General features: G+C 43.2%; 1 protein-coding gene across 3 annotated transcripts in view; it reads right to left on the bottom strand.

Moving 5' to 3' along the window:
* Positions 1-24,962, bottom strand: part of ntrk3b (neurotrophic tyrosine kinase, receptor, type 3b) — a 291,634-nt gene that overhangs the window by 169,041 nt on the left and 97,631 nt on the right. For all 3 annotated transcript variants that reach the window (XM_054770394.1, XM_054770393.1, XM_054770395.1), the window contains one exon: positions 5,743-5,811. In XM_054770394.1, coding sequence (XP_054626369.1) covers positions 5,743-5,811 — 69 coding nt within the window. The remainder of the gene's footprint in view (positions 1-5,742; positions 5,812-24,962) is intronic.

The following is a 24,962-nucleotide window of genomic DNA, read 5'->3' as shown; positions in this document are numbered from 1 at the left end:
TTTCATCAAAATTTATTTACAAATATAACACCATCAACTATTTACAATTTTCACATTTCGAACTAAACTGTGTGTGCGTGCATTAAAATTTCCCTACAATGCGTAACCTTCGTCACGCTACATTCCTCCACACTCCTCCACTTCCTCCTTGCTGTCAAGTGTGTTTTTACATGCAAATGATCTAATGCTCTTTTGCCACCTTGTGGTCGTATGGCTTAAAACTGCTCAAAAAGTGACATCCATTAGCGTGCAGGTACGTCATCACCTTTTTTTGCCTCTTGAGAAAAAACACGCAAAAGACGTATAAATACGTTATTGGGGCATTCGGGTTTATTAAAAACGTATAAATACGTATTTGGTATTCAATAAGTTAATGATAACCGACACATTTCGTAACAGAAATCAATACAAAGGCTCCAAATAATCCAAAAGTCAAGACACGTTTTGCGCGATTCTTTTGTTATACAGTAATTATGGGTGCACCGTAATTATCAGCCCGATATGAGGGAATTATAATGTGTGTGTGTATATATGTGTGTGTATATATATACACGTGTATATATATATATATATATATATATACACACGTGTGTGTATATATATGTATATATATGTATATATGTATATATGTGTATATATGTATATACACACACATATATATACATATATACACGTATCGTTTTCGTATCTCTTAGAACGTGCCAGTACAACTGCTGTACAAATCTCCATTCTGTTTGAGCTAGTCATCTTTAGCGCCTCAAAAAAAAAGTCATACAAAAAGAAATAAAAATGGTATCTTTGGTACAGTGGTCGGGTGTGACTCACCGCCATATCTCAAAAAAGCCATAAAATCCACAATTAGAGGAAAGGAAACAAAAGAGGAAGACGAGCAGTAAGAGTAAGGAGTAATCCCTCCTGTCACACCGGGTCAGAAACGCACAAATGGATGAGAAAAGAGGAAGGAATGTATTTATTCTAATGGTGAAAGGAAGCCCGCCTACAAGAAATGACTCTCCTGGAAGGCTCGTCCCGTTACGTCTGTCATCTTAAAGCAATATGGCAGCTTGGCTTGAGTTTATTGACAATAACGAAACACGTCTGTGTTTGTGTCACGTCTAAATGTTACATTCCAACTGAGGAACACAACAACAAGGAAAAAACAACAAAACATGACCTTGTTGTTTAAACTACTTGTATTTAAGTGTTTCATATACCGTGCAGCTCAGATGTAGGCACTCTAATTAGTTGAAAATTCATTAGTGGAAATACTAGCCAGCCCAAGTGGACAGCTGGGAAGACAATACATGCAATCCTGGCAATATTTCCATCCCTTATGTCAACATTGCATTCTGTGCAACGCGTCTCATGTGACAGTCTGAGAGAATTTAGTAGGATTTCACACAAAAAGTTTCATTATGAAGAGAACACTTTAACTGTTTCAAGGCGTATTTAGAAATGATCAATACACCCTTAAAGTATGAATAGACCCCATAACCAGATTTTGCATGTAAATAGTTATTCTTTCACTTGTGGGTATTCATTTACAGTGACTATTTGCTGGCGGCCTTGTAGCGAAAACAGAATCCTGATTTTCAGAAACATGTGACCTCAGTGTAACGACACACGTCACCTGACAACAAGTATAGCGCCTCTATTTGTTCACAGATTTACCAAACATCTGGGTCCGGGGTCTTTGTTTTTTTCCCCCAGTTTAGCCAGTAGCATATCATGCACTTTCTTGACGAATGGATCTTATTGCTGGGATGACATCAAAGTACGCGTCAAACCTTGACTTGTGCCAATTTCTGGTCCGACATCTTAGCTTTTACTTCGTAGTTCAGCAAGGCAACGTAACGAGCAGCATGACATGCACCGTCTTCACTTAAGAAGCTTACTTCTATGACAACAACGTGAAATCACAATGGGTCAAACGTTGACCATGCAATGTCATGTGAAACCAGGTAGCCCGTTCTTATGTGTCTGCAGCGTATCATGCACTGTCTTGACTAATGGATGTTAATTAATGGACGGCAATCCACATACAGCAAATTTTTGGTCCAGTATCGTATTTTTTCTTCAGCAAGGCAATGTAACGAGCAGCATGTCATGCACTGTCTTGACTAAAGAAGCTTGCTCCTGTGACAACATCATGGAAACACAACACTTCAAATATTCACCATGCAGTGTCATATAAACCCAGCTAGCCTGCTCTTATATGTGTCTGCAGCATGTCATGCAGTGTCTGCACTAAAGAATCTTATTTCTGTAATGACATCAAAGTCTAACAATTGCACTCTTCTTCTAAGTTCAGCAAGGAATAGCAGCAAACAGCATAACACGCATTGTCTTGACCAACAAATCTAACGATGATGCATGCAATGTGACATATAGGCTTGCTTGTCTTGATTTGTCCAAATTTCGCGTCCTAGCTTCTGTTTTTCCTCTTCTAAGTTCAGCGAGGACTAGCAGCAAGCAGCATAGCATGCACTAGCTAGCTAGCTTTATATCTACACCTTCCATAGCTTGATAACGTGAAGCCAGCATATCATGCACTGTCACCAGTATTTCGCCTCTATTTTTTTTCCACAAATTTGAAAAAGTTAGGTCAGGTGTCTTATTTATTAATTCTTCTAAGATCAAAGGTATAGCAGCAAGCAGCATATCATGCACTAGCTCAACTAATGCATCTTATTCTGTGATGACATCAAATTGCAACTATCTGCATAGCACCACGATTCAAATGTTACTTCCATTATTTTCTTTTCTTGTCTTAGAAATAGCAGCATATCATGCACTGTCTTGACTGAAAAAGCTAACTAATGTGACAACAACATAAAAAATAAATCCACAAACTTTTCAGACAACGTTAATTTTCTTCTAAGGTCAGCGAGGAATAGCCGCAAGCAACATATCATGCACTGTCTTCACCAAAGCAGGTTATTTCTGTGATATCAAAGTCTGTACTTTTTTTCCTCCAGCGTTGCTTGCACCATCCACATGTCTAGCATACAATGTGACAAACAGGCTAGCTAGCAAGCCAGTTGGCTTTATATCTAGTTCTTCCATAGCTCAATAACTTCAAGCCAGCATACCATGCACTGTCGACAATGTAGCACCTCTATTTGTTCACAGATTTGCATCCGGTGACTTATTTTTTTGCATTTGTGCAAATTTGGGGTCCAACATATTTTTTTAGCTCAGCAAGGAAAAGTAACAAACAACATATCATGCACTGTCTTGGCTAAAGAAGCTTATCCCTGTCATGACAACATCAAAGCACAGCGAAGGTGCAGTCGGCCAGCGTGACTTTCATGCGGATCATGAAAGCTGCAACACATCGAAGTGGAGTGCAAGAGGAGATACTGTACGTCCGTGGGAAACAATGATGCAGTCCAAGTGGACAGCTGGTAAGAACACAAAAGTACTCAAGTTGTTTTTTATATTCCACAGGAAAATGACAACAGGCACAAAAAGGGACTGAGACTGGTGGGAACGATTGAACACCAGCAGCAGGGGGTCCGGCTGAGAATTTGCTTCCCACGCGGGACCGACGCGACCGGGCAAAGACGCGACAAAGTAAACTAATAAGCTAATAAGCAAAGGGGCATTGTCATCCGCTCTCTCAGGACCTGGCCTGCTTCCTCCTCTTGAAATAGAACCGTGCTGGAAATAGACCTCCTTGGCCCGCCACCAGAGAAGAAGCCTGTTCCTGGGACAACATCAAAGTGTGTTCACCATGCAGTGTCACGTGAAACGGGTTAGCCTGGCTCTTATCTACTCTTTTTTCAGTTTTTTAGTTCCGCGTATCAAACAGCATATCATGCACCGTCTCAACTAACAAATCTCGTTACTGTAACGACATCACCGTATAACTATTGGACTTTGTCTCAGCTCAGTGAGGCCTAACAGCAACTGCATGTCATACACCGTCTTGACGAATGAATCTTATTTCTGCGATGACATAATAGTACGACTTGTACTTTTATCTTGACATCAGCGTATGACTTGTGCTTCTTTCTTCTAAGGTCAGTGAGGCCGAGCAGCATATTGTATTGTATTGTATTGTATAGTATTGTATGTACTTTATTTATCCCACAGCAGGGAAATTCACTTGTTACAGCAGCAAGCAAGATACGCAAGTAAAGAATACATAGTGACTACAACATGGTTCAGGTGGTGCAGGTGTTGTAGAGCCTGACAGCGGTCGGTATGAAGGACCTGCGGAACCTCTCCTTCTTACACCGTGGGTGGAACAGTCTGCTGCTGAAGGAGCTCATGCACTGCACTCATATCATGCACTTTCTTGACTAATACATCATTTTCCATGTTGACATCAAAGTAGGACTTATTCACCTGTCGATCACGCACATGCACTCGGCGACATCAAAAATCACCATTGCACTTTTCGCTTTTCCAAGTTCACTGAGGCATAGCAGCATTCTTCATGTCATGCACTGTCTTGACTAATTTCTGTGACATCAATGTACAACTATCCACACGTCAAACAGGAAGTACTACCCTGTACTACCCTGTACTACCCTCATTATATTTTTGCAGATTATGAGTGAAATGTCCTCTTCTCAAACCAGTAAGGCATCGAAGTCAGCTGCATATCATGCACTGTCTTCACTGAACAAGCTTTAAAGTACACACATTAATGAATCATATTTCTGTGCTGACATCAAAGTATGACTTGATGCTCGCCTGACTTGTCTAGTCCTTTCGAAGCTCCATTACTTGACACCAGCTTACCATGCACTGTCTTGACTAAAGAAGCTAATGTCTGTGACATCAAAGTACAACTATACACACGTCAAACAGGAAGTGTAATGTACAAGCCTCATCACATTTTTGCAGAAAATGCAATTCAGATTTGCTCCCCCCCCTTCTCAGTTAAGCAAGGCATAGCAGCAAGCGGCATATCATGCACTATCTTAACTAAATAACCTTATTTGTGTGATGTGAAAGGAGGACTATCATACTAATGAAAGTATGATTTATTCACTTATCAACCGTGCAATTTGACATCAAGTTGAGCTTTTGACAGCATATCATGCACTGTTTGACTAAAGAAGCTCATTCCCAAAAAATCAAAAAATCCAAGCACAAGCATGAAATGTAACGCAAAGCCAGCTAGCCTACTTCAGTGAGGCGTAGCAACCAGCAGATTATCATGCATTGTCTGGACTAATACTACTCCGTCCATCATCCGTGCGTAAAAAAATCTCAGCCTTGAAATAGACCGCCTTCTGCCGCCGTGCTTCTTGAGCCAAGAGGCGGCGCGGGAGGAGGAAGGGGAGGAGGAACGGGATGTAGCGAGGGTTCACACGCTAAGCATGGCTGACAGGTAGCATCAGTGATGATGTGGAAATTACACGCTGCTCCACATCACACCGAAACTCCGTTCAGGAACACGGCTGATGGCTAAATTATTCATAACAAACATGAGAATGGTGGGAGGCGGGGGGGTCACACACTAACACGACCCCGCCTGGTTAATTCCCTTTACTACATGTTAATTGAGTCAACAAACGGCTTGTAAGATCAGCGTGCTGCCTTCAGGTTCCCTCTTTTGTACGGGCGGCCAGACAAATGAGAAGGTTTGTGCAACAATTATACATAATAGGAACGGCAGCGCAAACAATGTGCAGCGTGCGGCAGACGGGGAGCGCGTAGGGAGCGGTGATAAATTGCACTAATAAAAAGACAAACACCAGAAAAAATTTGAAAAAGCCAACTTACAGCTCGGAGAGTTGAAGGTGCTTGAAGAGCTGCCAGGACAGCGTGCTGAGAGGGTTCTTGGACAGGTTTCTGCAGGAGACAATACACAAAACACTTCACTGTTTACAGCTCATTTTCCTCATTGCATGACATGTTGTACTTTTTTTACAGGCACAGCAGCACACAGCATATCATGCACTGCCTCAACTAACGCATCTTATTCTGTGATAACATCAAACCACAGCACCAATTTTAGTTCCAATATCCGCACGGTGGTCTACTGGTTAGCATGTTGGCCAACACAGCCAGGAGATGGGAAGACCTGGGTTGGATTCTCCCTGAGTTTGGATTCTCCCTTTCTGAGTTTACATGTTCTCCCCGTGTGTGGGGGGGTTTCTGGGTACTCCGGTTTCCTCCCACATTCCAAAAACATGCATGTTAGCTTCATTGGAGACTCTAAATGGTCCATAGGTATGAATGGGAGTGTTTGTCTATATGTGCCCTGCCATTGGCTGGACACCAGTCCAGGGTGGACCCCGCCTGTCACCCCAAGTCAGCTGGGATAGGCTCCAGCATGCCCCCACGGCCCTAATGAGGAGAAGCGGCATAGAAAATGGATGGATGGATAGTTCCAATATCTGCTTTCTCTCCACTTTTCCTTTTCAGCAAGGAATATCAGCAAGCCGCATATCATGCACTGTCTCAGCTAACGAATCTCATTCTGCAATGATGGCAAACTACAACTATCTACATATGATCTCAATTTGGGAACATTTTAGTTCCAATATCTTCTTTTTCTTCTCTTTCTTCTCTTCAGCAGGGAATGTCAGCAAGCAGGATATCATGCACTCTCTCAACTAATGACTCTTATTCTGTAATGACATCCAACTACAACTACATACATAACACCTCAATTTGGGAAATTTTTAGTTCCAAAATCATATTTTTCTCCTCTTTTTCTTTTCAGCAATGCATATCAGCAAGCAGTATATCATGCACCGTCTTGACAAAAGGAGCTAACTCCTGTGACAACAACATTAAATAGTAGAACAAGCGACAAGCCTGGCTTTTTTGGACCCAACACCTTCCGCTTTCCTCGAAGGTCAGTGAGGAGTACGTAGCAGGAAGCAGCACATCATGCACTGTCTTCAATAAAGAAGGTTATTACTGTGACATCAAAGTCCAACGTTTGTAGGTTTTTCTTCAAAGTAGCATGAACTAGCCACATGTCTAGTATGCAATGTGACAAATGGGTTATCTGGCGAGTCCTTCTACAGATTCATTACGTAATGTCAGCATATCATGCACTGTCTAATAATATCATTTACATTACATTTACATAAGTTACATTTCTGTGATATCTGTAACAATGTACAGTATGTGCCCTCATCAGATTTAAGCAAATTTTGTGTCAAAATCAATCCCAGTTTTGGTTTTTTCCCTCCTAAATTCAATGAGGCATAGCATCAACACAGCATATCATGCATCGTCTTCACTAAAGAAAAATATTCCTGTGACATCAAAGTACGACTATACTTTTTCTTCTTCTCATTCATCTATTCCTAGCTCCATTACTTGATACCAGCTGTCGTCTAACTTCAGAGGAGTAGCAGCAAGCAGCATATCATGCAGTCTCAGCTCATGAATATTTTCTGCGATGACACAAATTCCAACTATCTACATAACACCATCCACCAAACCACTTTCTCAGATCTACGAGGCATAGCAGCAAGCTGCATATCACTCTCGTCCTTCCATTGCCTGATGCCAGCATACCATGCACTATCTTGACAAAAGAAGCCAACTCCTGTGACAACAACATTAAAAAGTAGGACTTTTTTCTTCCCTTTCAGATCCAACATCTTCTGTTTTCTTGTAAGTTCAGCAATGTGTAGCAGCAAGCAGCATTACATGCACTGTACGCACTAAAGAAGCTTACTTCTGTGATATGAAAACATCATACTTTCTTCTTCTTACTTCTGCAAGGCAGAGCATCAAGCGGCATGTCGTCTAGTCCTGCCATAGCTACACTGCTTGACGCCAACATACCATGCACTCTCATGACTGAGGATCAAAGCACAGCCATCCATACATTAAGACGCTTAAAGCCAGCTAGCCTGACTTACAGTACGTCCATTTTTTTTCTCAAAAATCAATGCGGATTTCTGGTAAATAGTCCCGTCACTGAAGCTGCAGCGCTAACAGCGGAATCCATCCTTTCAGGTCACGTACTGCGACGCTCGGCGCATCGACAACCAGTTTTAGTGAATGATGACATGATGACGCCTCCTTCACGTGTGCTTAAGGGTGAAAGCTGAAAGACGGGCTGCTTGAAGAGGAGCTACGTCTCGGGGACGAGTGCCAAAGACCAAGTGGGCAGCTGGTGAGACGATTCAGTTACAGTATTTCCTCACAATGCAACTCAGCCGCTCGTTGTGCTCCTTGGCTCTTTTTAATAGCCTCGTCTTGCTCTTGAATTACATTTTCCTTTCACTCTACTCCCAGTTACTGCACGATATCAATCTGCAAGAAAATAAGAGCCCATAGGGGGATGGCATCTGCAGGACGCGGATTAAGGAATGGAAATAAGCACTATCGATACGGGCGGGGGGAAAAAAGGCAAACAGAGACGCTCGTGCGCGGCTCGAGGGCTCCGGCCAACTCAATAAAAGAAAGTTGAACGCTTTTTAAGTCGAATAATTCAATCTGGAGGAAGGAGGGGGAGGAGAACGCCTCGGGCCTTCGCACAATTCAACAGCAAAGAGCCAGCGAGAGCGAGTCACCGGAGCACAATGTGTTTAAAAATGAATGTCAGGCATCTGTCCGTGTGCTCATTGAGCTTTACAGCATCTCAGCGAGAACATTAATGCTGCCTTTTCTTCATAAAGTGCGGCGGCAAATCCCATTATTAGCCCAGATGGCAACACACACACACACACACACACACACACACACACACACACAAATAGACAAGCCCGGACGTACAGGCTGCTCAAACAACCGTCAGTTTGAACAATTTGTATTTCAACACAATTTTGGGCCAGAAACCTGCCTGACGTCACACGAGAGAGCTCAGTTCAGCGAGTGTCAAAGGGTTCCTTTGACTTTTTCTTTGGCTTTTGTGCAGCATTTTGCCTGCCTCGCAAGTGCAAGTTGGACTTTTTAGACTTACTGTGTGTTTTTTTTGGACTGCCTGTGTGGCTTTCAGTTGAATAACGCGTTGTTTCCTATTCCTGTGTGGCTTACCTTTAAAGAAGACTTTGTTTTCTATTTCCTGTGTGGCTTCTTTTTCTTTCCGACTGCCCGTATGACCAGTTGCTCACTGTGGGACTCCCATTTCCCACAGTCATTAAGGTGTGACCCACTTTAATGAATGGAAATGAATAATGCACATTTATTTGTGAAAAATAGCTGGAATATCGTAGCATGGTATCGTATTTTTCATATCCCAGTGTGAATCGTTTGCATTTAACGCACCAAAGCGTCCCCACGTCAGTTGTTGACTGAGCATATTTTTTGTGTTGGGGCGTAACGACGTGTGAAGTGTTTTTTTTTTGAAGCAGGAAGTGAGACCTCCTTCACATCTGTCAGGAAGCGTTCCCTTTTCAAAGGTCAGCCTTTGCATCTTGACAAGAAATGTCAGCTCAAATTGGATTGCAGGGAGGGGAGGGGGTCGTTGTGGGGGGGCTAAGCGAATTAGTAAATATATAAACAAATCAGCGGAGAGAGTCGTCAGCGGCGCCCGAATGCCAAAAGACAGGAAGGTGAAGGAGGCCAAGTGCTGCGGGACGATCATTATTGAATTTAGAAATTAGCGTCCGCGGTGAACCTCTTTCAAAATAAAGCCTTGGAAGGACACGTGCCCAACGCCGCGACGCCTAAAGACATGTTTGTCACATACCAGCATGACCAGTATCTCACACAAGGTACTCATATCACCCCGTACACACAAGTACACAAGTACTACTTCTTTACTGCGTGCATGCAGGACAAACAGTGTCTGATATCATTCATCCTGGAGTCATTCACTTACATTGGTTCATGAAAAACACATTGATATCACTTTTCCTGAATTCATTCATTCATTCACATTATGAATAAAAAACACAGTGTCTGATATCATTCATACTGGATTCATTCATTCACATTATGAATAAAAAACGCAGTGTCTGATATCATTGATCCTGGATTCATTCATTCACATTAATAAAAACCACAGTGTCTGATATCATTCATCCTGGAGTCATTCACTTACATTGGTTCATGAAAACCACATTGATATCATCTATCCTTAATTTATTCATTTACTCACATTTTTAATAAAAAAACAAAGTGTTTGATATCATTGATCCTGGATTCATTCATTCACATTAATAAAAACCACAGTGTCTGATATCATTCAACCAGGAATCATTCACTTACATTGGTTCAAGAAAATCACATTGATATCATTTTCCTGAATTCATTCACATTATTAATAAATAATAATAATAAATCCCGGTGTTTGATATCATTAATCCTTTATTCATTCATTTATATTTTTTCATGAAAAGCACATTGATATCATTGATACTTAATTCATTAATTCACATTTGTAAAGACTGAAGTGTCTGATATCATTGATCATTTCATTCATTAATATTATTTAATGTAAACCACAGTGCCTGATATCGGTCATCCTGAATTCATTCATTTGTATTGTTTAGAGAAAGCCACAGTGATATCATTTTTATCCTGAATTCATACATTCACATTAATAAACACCACAGTGTCTGATATCACTGATCATGCATTCATTTATATTGTCCCAGTGTCTGATATCATTCATCCAGAATGCATTCATTGATATTATTTCAGGAAAGACAGATTGTCTAATATCATTTATCCTGAATTCATTCATTTACATTGAAAGCCACACACTGATATCATTTGTCCCCGAGTTCATTAATTCATGTTGTTTCACAAGCATTACAGTGTCTGATATCATCCATCCCGAACTCATTCATTTTTATGATTGAATGTAAACCGCAGTGCCTGATATCATTCATCCTGAATTCTTTCCGGTATAATGTGTCATGAACACCCACAGTTCCTGATAGCACGACGCTGAGTGAATGAATGAATGAATGAATGAATGTATTGTTATTCACTAAGGCAGTGTTTGTCATGTACCGTGTATTTATCTCTCGGTATCATCGATCATATCACTGACTATTATTGTTATCATCTGCATGCGAGGTATGACTTCATGGAGGTATCGCTCATACGGGGATGAACTAAGATGTGCTTCTGTCTACTGCACGTTGGGCGACGTTCACGTTTGTTCCAAATCACGTTCAAGTTAAGTCAATGTGAAATTTCGGCGGGCGCGCCGAGGAGAGAAATGTGCGTGATGGCGACAGCTCGGTGTTAATATTGATGACGGCGTCGAGTCGGGGGCCACAAAGTGAATACCAAATGAAACCTTATGTTTGCTCCTCTGCAGCCCCTCCCGCATCGCCCCACCCCCCTCCGTGCTTCTTTAACAATTCTGTTTGGCAAGCGTTCCCACCGGGAAGGCTCGCCCGCTTCCACACAGGCGGGGTTAATTAGCGTAGCATCACGGCTAGCTACACTGATATTCACAAGCAGAAAACACCCACGTCGGGACCATGAAGAGATCCCGTCCCGTCAACGTTAAAACTCCACGCAAAGGCTGACGTTTCACAAGACACGAAAGTTTAATAAATAAATAAAAAGGAGTGGGAGGTCACATGGTGCTCTTTTGTCCGATAGAAATGGCTGCTCCTGAACTCACCAGAGTAGCATCACGGTGTTGTTAGCTACGATGGCTGTTTTTCTTTTTTAATTCATCATTTTAAAAAGGACAGCAATAAATACTGACAAATCTATTTAAAAAACAATTACATTATTTTCATTAATTAATAACACACGTGTTAAGGGGTGGGAACGATAAAGGGGTTTGTTATTGAGGGGTTTTTTTTAGAAAATTATTTTAAAATTGTACAATAACAAATGGCGACAAATATTTAAAAAAAATAATTACAATAATTTGAATGTATGAAATAAAAATAAATACATATTATTTCAGAGTGGGAATAATAAAGGTTAAAGTTACATTTTTATTTTTGGAAAATAATCAAAAAATTGTACAACAATGAATGCTATTGTAATTGTAATGATTGCTGGGATAGGCTCCAGCATACCTGCAACACAAGTGCGGATAAGCGGCACAGAAGATGGATGAATTACAATTATTTTCATTCAATGAAATAATAAATGAAACAAAGGTAAGTGAAATGACGATGATTCCGACTGGTATTGTTTTTGGAAATCTTTGGTCAAATTCTGAATGGTACAGCTTTAGATGGGGGGGGGGGTTCCACTGTAAGTTCAAAGTCACCCGCCAACAAGAGCCAAGTGTAGAATCATAAGCATTAGAATATCATCCTGACTGGCTGCATTTGACAAAGTGGCGCATCCGTCTCTCATTCAGCATCTTTGAGTGCTCCATCCCAACTGGGCCCTCTTGAGAAATGGTCCAAATCCAAATATGATAGCAGGAAGAAGACGTGAACGTCATTCAGTCATTGGCCGGCCTCCTGGATGTCTCCTGCTGATAATTCACACATCTTATTTCATGCTTTTCATCCTTGGAATCTCATGGCCCACTGGACCAACGCGTGCCCCCATCCGTACCGCCAACACACACGCGCACACACACACGCACACACACACACACACACACACAGCACGCTAATAGAACACAGCCAAATATTCCTATTTTAATACACTTTAGTTGGTGAAACATCACCTGCAGCATCACAACCACTTTCAAATCATCCAACATAGAAATAGTGTAATAGAGCACATTACTACATTATTAGGATCTACATCTACACTCTGTTGAATGACAACAACAAAAAGTCATAAAATACAAATAATTAAAATAAAAAAATGTCAGTGAAAAACAAATAATTTTCTAAAAATAACAACCAAATCATAGAAATGTAACGCTGCAAATGCTCCCATGAACGCCTCCTTTTCATTCTATGACAGCAAATAACCGCCGGGATCTCGAATACACGCGGGGTCAAATCAATCATCAATACATGAATAAATAAATAAAATGTAAAACTGAAAACTAGATATCAAATGAAATGTCATGTAAGTTCTCACATTTCGGAAATAACAGCCTCTCTTTAAGTGGACCACTGCTTCACTTCAGCTAATCAATGCTAAACAATAACCTCATCTCAAATCAGAATAATAATAATAATAATTAACAATCTGTTTCTTTTAAATAACTTTGAAAAATTAAATATAATATAAAATATAGTATGATAAATAAAATAAATGCTAAATAAGTCAATATATATATATATATATGATGCAATAAAATGCTAAAAATAACTAGATAAAAAAGAGCTAAAAAAGATGAATAAAATAAAAAATAAAAAAACGTATTAGATATAATGACTTTTCACATTTAACAAATAACAGCCTCTCTCCAGTTTTGGATCGCTGCTTCAGTTTAGCTAAACAAATATAAAAATAACTGTTGTTTTTGTTTTTAAATGAAAGACAAAATAAAAGAAATATGAACAAATATGACATACAATGACTTTTCACATTTAAAAAGAAACAACCTCTCTCCAACAAGGCATCGCTGCTTCAGTTTGGATCATCCATCCATCCATTTTCTATACCGCTTCTCCTCATTAGGGTCGCGGGGGCATGCTGGAGCTTATCCCAACTTCGATTCATAAATGCTAATTTTTTTTTTTTTTTTTTTTTTCCCTGGAGGAGGGGCACGATGGCGAGCGTCTGGTGGCCGGGCCTACGCCCATGGGGCCTGGCCGGGCACAGCTCAAAGAGACAACATGGGTCCCCCCTCCAATGAGCTCACCACTCATGGGAGGGGCCAAAGGGGTCGGGTGCAGAGTGAGCTGGGTGACAGCCGAAGGCGGGGACCTTGACGGTCCAATCCTCAGTTACAGAAACTAGCTCATGGGACATGGAATGTCACCTCTCTGGTAGGGAAAGAGCCTGAGCTGGTGCATGAGGTTGAGAAGTTCCGGCTAGATATATTCGGACTCACCTCAACGCACAGCAAGGGCGCTGGAACCAGTCCTCTTGAGAGGGGTTGGACCTTGTTCTACTCTGGCGTTGCCACCAGTGAGAGGCGACGGGCAGGGGTGGCAATTCTTGTTGCACCCCGGCTTGTGGCCGGCATGTTGGAGTTTAACCTGGTGAACGAGAGGGTAGTTTCCCTCCGCCTTCGAGTGGGGGGACAGGCCCTGACTGTTGTTTGTGCTTATGCGCCAAACAGCAGTTCAGAATACCCACCTTTTTTGGAGTCTCTAGAGGAAGTACTGGAGAGTGCTCCCTCAGGCGATTCCCTTGTTCTGCTGGGGGACTTCAATGCTCACGTTGGCAGTGACAGTGAGACCTGGAGAGGCGTGATTGGGAGGAACGGCCCCCCCTTATCTGAACCCGAGCGGTGCTTTGTTATTGGACTTCTGTGCTCGTCACAGATTGTCGATAACAAACAGTATGTTCAAGCATAAGGGTGTCCACATGTGCACTTGGCACCAGGACACCCTAGGCCGCACTTCCATGATTGACTTTGTGGTCGTATCATCGGACTTGCGGCCATATGTTTTGGACACTCGGGTGAAGAGAGGGGCGGAGATGTCAACTGATCACCACCTGGTGGTAAGTTGGCTCCGATGGTGGGGGAGGATGCCGGTCAGACCTGGCAGGCCCAAACGTATTGTGAGGGTCTGCTGGGAACGACTGGCAGAGTCCCCTGTCAGAAGGAGTTTCAACTCCCACCTCCGGGAGAGCTTCGACCATGTTCCGAGGGAGGTGGCGGACATTGAGTCTGAATGGGCCATGTTCCGTGCCTCTATTGTCGAGGCAGTTGATCGGAGCTGTGTCCGTAAGGTGGTTGGTGCCTGTCGTGGCGGTAATCCCAGAACCCGTTGGTGGACACCAGTGGTGAGGGATGCCGTCAAGATGAAGAAGGAGTCCTATCGGGCCTTTTTGGCTCATGGGACTCCGGAAGCAGCTGACAGGTATCGGCAGGCCAAGCGGTCTGCGGCTCTGGCAGTCGCTGAGGCAAAAACTCGGACATGGGAGGAGTTCGGAGAAGCCATGGAGAACGACTTCCGGACGGCTTCGAAGAGATTCTGGACCACCATTCGGCGTCTCAGGAGGGGGAAGCAGTGCACAGTCAACACCGTGTATGGTGGGGATGGTGTGCTGCTGACCTCAACTTGGGATGTTGTGGATCGGTGGAAAGAATACTTCGAAGACCTCCTCAATCCCACCGACACGTCTTCCTATGAGGAAGCAGAGCCTGGGGACTCCACGGTGGGCTCTCCTATCTCTGGGGCTGAGGTTGCCGAGGTTGTCAAAAAGCTCCTTGGTGGCAGGGCCCCGGGGGTGGATGAGATCCGCCCGGAGTTCCTTAAGGCCATGGATGCTGTAGGCATGTCTTGGCTGACACGACTCTGCAGCATCGCGTGGACATCGGGGGCAGTGCCTCTGGATTGGCAGACCGGGGTGGTGGTTCCCCTTTTTAAGAAGGGGGACCGGAGGGTGTGTTCCAACTATCGTGGAATCACACTCCTCAGCCTCCCTGGTAAGGTCTATTCAGGGGTTCTGCAGAGGAGGATCCGCCGGATAGTTCAATCTTGGATTCAGGAGGAGCAGTGTGGTTTTCGTCCTGGTCGTGGAACTGTGGACCAGCTCTACACTCTCAGCAGGGTCCTTGAGGGTGCATGGGAGTTTGCCCAACCAGTCTACATGTGTTTTGTGGACTTGGAGAAGGCATTTGACCGTGTTCCTCGAGGAATTTTGTGGGGAGTACTCCGGGAGTATGGGGTATCGGACCAGCTAATTCAAGCTGTTCGTTCCCTGTATGACCGGTGTCAGAGTTTGGTTCGCATTGCCGGCAGTAAGTCGGACCCGTTTCCAGTGAAGGTTGGACTCCGCCAGGGCTGCCCTTTGTCACCAATTCTGTTCATTATTTTTATGGACAGAATTTCTAGGCGCAGCCAGGGCGTTGAGGGGTTCTGGTTTGGTGGCTGCAGGATTGAGTCTCTGCTTTTTGCAGATGATGTGGTCCTGCTGGCTTCATCAAGCCGTGAACTTCAACTTTCACTGGATCGGTTCGCAGCCGAGTGCGAAGCGGCCGGGATGAGAATCAGCACCTCCAAGTCCGAGTCCATGGTTCTCGCCCGGAAAAGGGTGGAATGCCATCTCCAGGTCGGGGATGAGATCCTGCCCCAAGTGGAGGAGTTTAGGTACCTTGGGGTCTTATTCACGAGTGAGGGAAGGATGGAACGCGAGATCGATAAGCGAATTGGTGCGGCGTCTGCAGTGATGCAGACGCTACATCGGTCTGTTGTGGTGAAGAGAGAGCTAAGCCAAAAGGCGAAGCTCTCAATTTACTGGTCGATCTACGTTCCTACCCTCACCTATGGTCATGAGCTTTGGGTAGTGACCCAAAGGACAAGATTGCGGGTACAAGCGGTCGAAATGAGTTTTCTCCGTAGGGTGGCTGGGCTCTCCCTTAGAGATAGGGTGAGAAGCACTGCCATCCGGGAGAGACTTGGAGTAGAACCGCTGCTCCTCCGCATTGAGAGGAGCCAGATGAGGTGGCTTGGGCATCTGGTCAGGATGCCTCCCGGACGCCTCCCTGGGGAGGTGTTCAGGGCAAGTCCGACCGGTAAAAGGCCTCGGGGAAGACCCAGGACACGTTGGAGAGACTATGTTTCCCAACTGGCCTGGGAACGCCTCGGGATCCGCCGGGAGGAGCTGGACAAAGTGGCCGGGGAGAGGAAAATCTGGGCCCCCCTGCTTAGGCTGTTGCCCCCGCGACCCGATCTCGGATAAGCGGTAGAAGATGGATGGATGGATGGATGGATTTTTTTTTTCTAAAATATGTAATAACAAAAAACCCCAAGTTGTTAGGTAAGCTAAGTAAATGCTGCAAAACAGCTTTTTTTAAATGAAAAAAGATATCCAAATAAAAAAGTTGCACATGAGGCGCGACATTGAAGAAATAACCGTCTCTCTCCAAGTCCAGTGTGTGCTGTGCTGCGGTTGTGCACGTGTGCCGCTGTTATGCTTATTTTTGATGCTGGGTGTCCTATAAAACACAGAAGAAGCCTCCTGATGCTCTGCGGGGGCTTGGATGGGGTGCGGACACGTGAAGGAGGGAGAAGACCCAGGTGCTTCCATCAGGTGAGATGCGCTGCAGGCACCGTGTGGAATTCATTCCACCACAAAGACGACTTCAAACGGCAACACTTCATTAGAACGGACAATATCATTACACCGTAGGTAGGCTCGTGTCTGTCTCTGGGGGGGGCAAGAGACGGTAAAAATAGTCCTGCGTTCTTTAATCTCGTGGAAAATCCTTTTGGTCTCGCTACAGCGTACGGCCGTGTTGCACGCTCAGTTCTTCTCATCTGCTTTGAAGCCGTCCTTCTCTCACTCGCAGCACCCAAAACTACCACAACGTCCTTGGCGGTAAGATGCAACCCTGCTGCCCTCAGTAAACACGCCCTAACCGGGGAACACACGCTGACCTTGAAATGGCAACCTTTCACGATGGCGTGCTTTGAACAAAGCTGCCAAACACTCCAATGGCCGCTTCATTAGGTACCCGTCTGAATGACGTATTTGTTTCTTTGTAGTGTTTGCACGCCTCGTGCTGCTTCCTCTCCCTCTCCAATTATATGATATTTGATATTATGTTTTATGTGTCAATGCCTTCAACGCATTCACACATAAAATTGTCTGCCATTTTTTCTTTATTATTATTATTATTATTATTATTATTATTATGCCAACTTTTTGTCCTTTTACTCCTTCATTTCTCAACCGATTGACACCATCCGAGCATCAAATCGTTCAACACGTTCAGGAATGCTACGTGACCATTAAAGTTATTTCCAAAAAAATTCCCAGATTTTCCAAAACTCCAAATTCCATGGCATTTTTCCCCGTTGAAAATGAACTGACCACCCAACCATTTCTTCCAACATGAAACCATTCCACTTATTCTGGCTGTCAAACTGACCTTTTCCCCCACATTCCAAAAATTGCAACTTTTCCCGACATTCCCACTTTCCCTTTTGTCTTAACTACCGTGATTTCCTTTGATCAGAATTACTCCAACTACTTCAACATTTTTCTACCAATTCCAACATCAAATCGGCCATCGTTCGACATCAAATGCCTTTGATCCAATTAGATCAAAGGCATTCAGCAACTACTTCCACATTTGTCAACAGATTCCAACCGTACCAACGTCAACACGGACACTTTCTTGCTCATTTTTGTTTCTTTCCCCCTCATCAGGCTCATGCATTCACACGCAATGGCACAAGACATTGCGTGTGAATGCATATTTATATATATATACTGCTCAAAAAAATGAGAGGAACACTTTGAAAACACATCAGATCTAAACTGGGGGGGGAAATGATGTTGAATATGTTTCCTGATAATAAGTGGGTGATGTATTAGTAACAAAATGATGCCACATCATTTGATAGAAATGAAAATGATCACCCTATAGAGGGGGGAAATCAAAGACACCCCAAAAATGAAAGTGAAAAAATGATGCAGCACACTGGTCCATTTTGCTAAAATGTCATTGTAGCAACTCAAAATGATTCCCAGTAGTTTGTGTGGCCCCCACGTGCTTGTACGCATGCCTGACAACGTGGGGGCATGCTCCTAATGACACTACGGATGGTGTCCTGGGGGATCTCCTCCCAGATCAAATGATGTGGCATCATTTTGTTACTAATACATTGAGCAGTGTATATATATATATATATATATATATATATATATATATATATATATATATATATATATATAAACACACACACGCATATATATATATATATATATATATATACACATATATATTTTTTCATGTTTTTATTTGTGTATTATGTTTATTTTTTCCCCAATTCTTTTCCATTTGTTTTCATTTCATTGTTTAAAATGTATGACTTATTTCCATGATATTTATTAATTTATTATTTTATCGTTTACAAACATGATTATTTTTTGTAATTGATGAATATAAACAGTTTTTTTTTAATTTGATGTATTTTTCCTTTGAATTCCAATAGTATTTCTATATTTAACAAAGATATAAATACATGTGACTTTATTTTCTATGTTGATTTACTCACATATTTTATTTTATTTTATTTTAGTTGTATTATTTATTATATTTTTAAAATAAAATTGTGACCAATGTAAGATAAATATGTGTTTCACCTTTATTATTATTATTATTATTATTATTATTATTAAGACTCTTCTTCATTCATTCACATATTAATGTTTGCCATATTTGATCACTCCTGAAGCACGTTTGTTTGTGTTTTTGTATTTTTGTTTTTGAGCAGTGCTTGAGTAGTAGAAGGGTCACACAAACACACACGTTCTTGCACAGCTACTTGTTGCTAGGTAGAACCTGAGCAAAGACCAGCGAGCTTAGCATGTATTGGATTGTTTTTAACGTTGCTCATGTCGAAAATGTACGCCAGCGTTGGCACCCCTGCCGTGAAAGGCACAGGGAGGGGTCGCTGAAGCAGAGCGTGGTCTTTGCGAGGGGGCCGAAGCTCAAAGCGCCGAGTGTGATTAGCGCTGGTTAATAAGGAGTCGGCCGCGTAATGAAAATTGTCAATCTAATGAGAGACAAAAGCCTCGCCGCCGGTCTCTGAGCTTTTAGCCGTCATTCTGATTGCATTTGTCGGAGGCCTCGCTGAAGCGCGCAGGAAGAGGCGTCGCCGGATGGCGGGAAGGTGGCGAATGGCGTCCAAGGGCTCCCGTGGAGAACAGGCGGCGTGCTTGCTCGGCTGCCAAGCTGCACTGGCTCGCCACTGCCTCTTTATGAAACGCCTCTTGGTGGAATCAATAACATGTTAGAGTTGATTAAAACACCAATAAAGACACCCCGGAGGATTTGTGTGCTTTTTTTCCCTCTGATGACCGCCAGCAACATTTCCAGCCTCTTCGTTGCTGCACAGAATGCTTTTGCAGCAAGCTGGAGAGTCACCGGAGCGTGATTGTTGTGTTTGCGTTGCACTCGGGACTGTTTGGATTCATCCTAAAAAGGGACACAACACCCTCCTGCACGTTGCACAAAGTCGTCATCAAGTCTTTGGCTGCAAAACTCCAGCAGGCTTTTCCTTCCACTTCTTTCATGATTACGTAATCTTCTTTGGACGTCACAGATGCCGTGAACACAAACATCACTCAGCAGCGCAGAAAAGGTGTCACTTATTAATAATAATAATAATAATAATAATATTATTGATGGTTGCTGGTTCGATCTCGTGAGACCGACAATCCCCCCCCCCCACTGCCACATTCCTTAACTGTTTCAAACCGTTCCAACGTCGAAATGTTCAGCTCATTCGGGACAGATGGGCTACCTATCAGGGCTTTTTCCTCATAATTCTCACTTTTCCATGACTTAGCATTTTTGGTGCCGTTTTCCCCCATTGAAAATGAATGGACAATGTCAAAGTCACCCCCTATTGGTGGAAATTCATTTTACAATTAACGTTACACGTAAGAGTCTGCTGATTCTGTGCACGGCGGCATGGCTCAGGTCATCGAGTGGTCGCCTCGCCGCCTGATCATTGCTGGTTTGATCCTCTGCCGCATTTCCAGGATATTTCAGTATTCGTCCAACATTTCAGTTCAGCTTCTGCATTTTTCTACTTGGATTATTTGCTGTGGCGACTGAAAGCTCCGAAGGTAAAGATCCTTCCATGGGTTAACCCGAGACGCTCTTGCCAAAGCTGCGTCCAAACGCTGATGGAAGCAGCCCAGCAATACAAAAGCCTCCAGTGGAGACAACAGCCACGCAGGCCAGAGTGCAACACTGAGCTTCTACTGCGTGCGCAGGCACGCACGCACACACACACACACACGCACACACACACAGACACACGTGCAGTCCCGAGGAGGGGGATTTAACACAGCTACAGTTAATTAAAACATGGCGAGCCAGCCACAGGCCCGTGCAGCGTGGCCTTGTGTCTTTGCCACAGTGCTCGTTTCCGGCAGCAAACGGACGACAGCGAGTATAATTAAGACGTTTATTTCTAATTATAAAGAAGAGCACGACACACAAGTGGAAAAAGATGATCATGGATTCAACCGATCTCACTCAAATTTTACACACACGTGTTTGTAAGTCCCGTGAAAATGTGTGTCAAATTTGGTGGTGATTCACCTCAACGCTGTAAAGTTACAGCAGGTGTTTTGGAGAGCTGTGTGAGAACATTTCAATCCAATCCCACATATGGAGTCCCATAACAGCGCCACCATGTGGTGTATTTGTGAGAAAAATAATAGCACGGGCAACACTGTGGGGGGGCATGTTTGGACCAACTTTCATCCTTTTGTGTGCGGCGGTTCAGGAGTAGAAGAGTTTCAACAACAGGGGGCTGAATTTTTCATATGGATTTAAATAACATGTGTGGCGCCCCCTATGGGTTGCGGTCAAAATGTTTAGGAACACACTCCAGCACACATGCGATACAAATATACTCACAGTTTCATCATCAGTAGAGAAATGGTCAAGGACTTATGGACAATTACTTCAAACCTGGAGGTACCCAAGGGAAGACGTTTTGTTTTTCAACCAATCTTGCTCAACTTTTACACACACGTGCTTGTCAGTCCCCTAAAGCCGTGGACCAAATTTGGTGGTGATTCGCCAAAACATCCTAAAGTTACAGTGGATGTTTTGTAGAGAAATTTCAGGTGAATTCCACATAAGGGGTTCCATAACAGCGCCACCATGTGGTGTATTTGCCAGAAAAACAACAGCACAAGCAGCACTGTGGAGATGCAAGTTTCTACCAATTTCCATCCTTTTGCAAGGAGCGGCTCATGAGTTTCAGCAAAAGAGGGAGATGCTATTTTCACATGAACGGAAAGGACATTTGTGGCGCCCCCTATTGGAACACATGCTAGCATACATGTGATGCACATACAGCATCTTCACAGTGTTAGAATCACTGGACAGATGCTCGATGGCTAATGGATAATTACGTTTTAATTATGTTTTGCTGGATAGTACACACACATGCTTGTCTGTCCCCTAAAAGAAGTGGGCCAAACTTGGCGGTGGTTTGGGTAAACGCTCGGAAGTTGCAGTGGGTAAAACGAAGACACACAATGTTGTGATCGACACAACTTTCGCGACGAAACGAAGCAAACTCGCCTCGCTAACGTCACGCTAGCATCCAAACGAGCCACATCCTCTTTTCCTGGCGCCTCGGCGAAATGGACATAAAGAGCCTGCGAGGTTTTGTTCATTTCATGAATTGTTTACAGCATCAACACGCTGGCGGCGGCCCGAGTCGCTGCTTGTTTTATTGTGTTACGGCGAGATGGATTCATGCTCCAGCTGCTGAGGCCCGAGCGCTTCTTAGTGGAAATGTGATTCCTGCGTCACAACGCAGCTCTTATTCATCTCGCAAGGCTGCTGCGGCATCGCTCAGCCCCGCCGCAGAGCGCGCGTCGGTTACCGTGGCAACCAGGGGGGCAGGAAGAATGATTGAATCTCTCCTTTTATTATTATTATTGTTGTTATTATTATTATTATTATATGCGATACGTGGGAGCTGGTATTTAGAGGCACATTTGAACAGCAAAGAAAAAGGAAAAGCACGTTTAGACAATTCAACATGACCGACAAGGAGCAGGAAGAAGCAGAACTTATTTCATTCTTCTTCACGTGTCAGCTATGACTTACTTTGTTCACTTCCTGAGTTTACTATTTTCTAATTGGGGACAAAAAAGAATAGAGAATGTGGAACAATAGATGTGAAATAAAAGAAAAAGCTGGACAAGGAAAGGAAAAGATGAAAAAAAGAATGTTTTTAAAGGAAATAATCCAAAATAAATTCTATATTAAAAAAAGTTAATACTGTAAATATATATAATAAATTATATAATAAAATTGTATAAAAAAAAGAAAAGAAAAATAACGTTTTTAAAGGAAATTAAAAATACTGTAAATTATATCACGAAAAATGTATAATATAAATATAATACATAATATTAAAATATATATACATTAATTGAATACATTAAAACTAGAAAAGCACGCTGAGAACGCAGGCCTCCGCCAAGCGCCAGTCACCCCCCCAACCTTTCAAACAGACAAAAGCCAGCAGAAATGTAACCTCCGTGTGTTCATACTTAAGAAAATGTCCAAAAATGCTACCACGCTAATATTAGCATGCTACCGCTAACATGCGAGCACCAAGTGTTTAATTTGGTTTCTACTCATGAAAACAGCTAAAATGCTATTATTCCAATGTTAGCATGTTACCAATGCTAAAGTTACCATGCTAAACCTAGCGTGATAGCACTAAATGTCTGCCAATGTTAAAACTAATGAAAATGGATAAAAATGCTACTATGCTAATGTTAGTAATGTAAGTCTGTACTCATAAAAACGGTGAACAATGAAGGAGGAGTTAGAGGACAAAAAAACGGCAGAATAAGAATAAAGACAAAAATTGGAGCAGAATTTGTGAACGGACAGATGTGCATTCAAACAATTAAAAACAAGATGAAGCAATTCCGGTAGAATGTGCGTGTGGATGTTGAAACACTGAAGCTGAAATGAAATGTAGAATGAATGTTGACAAATCCATGAAATGGGTTGAAATTCACCGACAGGATTGAACCAGCAACCATCAGAGTGGAATATTTCACAGCTTTTGCGACCACACAGAATTGATTCCAGACTGCTGCTGCTGCTTTTATTGGATTGTTCCGGTCGCCGCAAAACAAGTTTGTGTGCTGACGCCATTCGCTGACGTCTTAGCTTGCGCTTGTTAACAGCACGCAAGCTGCCGCAGCCACACGGCCGTCAAAATAGTGACCCACAGGTGCGGGGGGGGTCGCGTTAGTGTGTTCTGACGACCACTTCTGCTCCTACCCGTTTGATTAGTCGGAAAAAACAGCAAAACAAAAGGAATCTGAAGAGAGGAGTTTCTTCTTCTTGACAGCTCGACATCGGCGCCCCTCAAGGGCACGGAAGGCGCGTTCGGGCGCCCCACTTAGGAGCGCGAGGATGCAAATTTATGGAAATGCAGGTAAGGTTGGCAGAATGAAGATTTACCGTGCAGGCATCTTCAGATAATGCCTTGTTATCTTCAAGCGATGGGCCGCCACCCACGCCGTGACGGCCGGCGCGTGCGCACAACAAAAGACGTACGAGGGCGTTTCAGGTTAAAGGCGACGGACGACTCATGGAATTGAAAAAAACGTCGAGGCTGTCGTCACGGGAGGAGCAGAAGAAAGAACAGTCAATTGAATCAGAACATCACAGGGATGCTAGGGACAAAAACTTGAAATAGCTTTTAAAAATGATTTAAATACATTACACGGGTTATAAAACATTTGATTTTTCAGTACACGGAAAACGTTTGGCCACTCCTGGTCTACTGTATATATACTGTATATATATGTCTTATTTTCTCTTATTCATAGAAGTGGAAAGGTGACTATAGGGGTGTTATTTCATGTTTAGAGGGCTCTAATAAAGTCAAAACCCGCATTTAGAAGGTAAACAGTGGAAGCTATGGAAATCTTCCTTTTATAAACTTATCACGTTCGGGTCTGGAAGCGATGAACTGTGATGAACGAGGGATTACCGGACAGTAGTTTTCATTTTGTAACTCTACGGGAGGGGGGGTGTCAGCCTGGGAGCAAACTTTGTGGGTGGTGCAAGTTTGCAGCCAGTGCCAAAACATTTAGGAGAAGAAACGGAAGTGCACCGGACGCCAACCAGCCAGCGCCGCTGTGCACGTGAACGTTGGTAGAACCTTTAGAGCTGCGCTGACAGTGCGGGCAGCGCTCCGACTCCCACTACGAAGGTCCCGTGTTTGGGCAGGTGGACTACGAGGTTCCAGAAGAACATCAGCATTTCAGACGTGCAACAAATATTTGAAAAAATGTTGCCAACCTCGCGCGTCGTTAAAACTCACGGTTTGTTAAGACGTGTCTCACGCTCAAAAATAGGAATTTTTGTACCGTTCGGAATCCTCTCCGAGTGTGATAATAATCGGCTTCCACGTCCCCCCCCCCATCGTGTTGAAAGCAACTTTACCAACAGACGCTAAAGTAAACTCGGCGTCTTGGCTGTGTTCTGTGTGAAAGGC

The sequence above is a fragment of the Dunckerocampus dactyliophorus genome, chromosome 3, assembly GCF_027744805.1.
Source record: "Dunckerocampus dactyliophorus isolate RoL2022-P2 chromosome 3, RoL_Ddac_1.1, whole genome shotgun sequence".
Taxonomy (NCBI): Eukaryota; Metazoa; Chordata; class Actinopteri; order Syngnathiformes; family Syngnathidae; genus Dunckerocampus; species Dunckerocampus dactyliophorus.
Note: the sequence above shows the minus strand (reverse complement) of the source record. Positions and strands in the feature narration are given on the sequence as shown.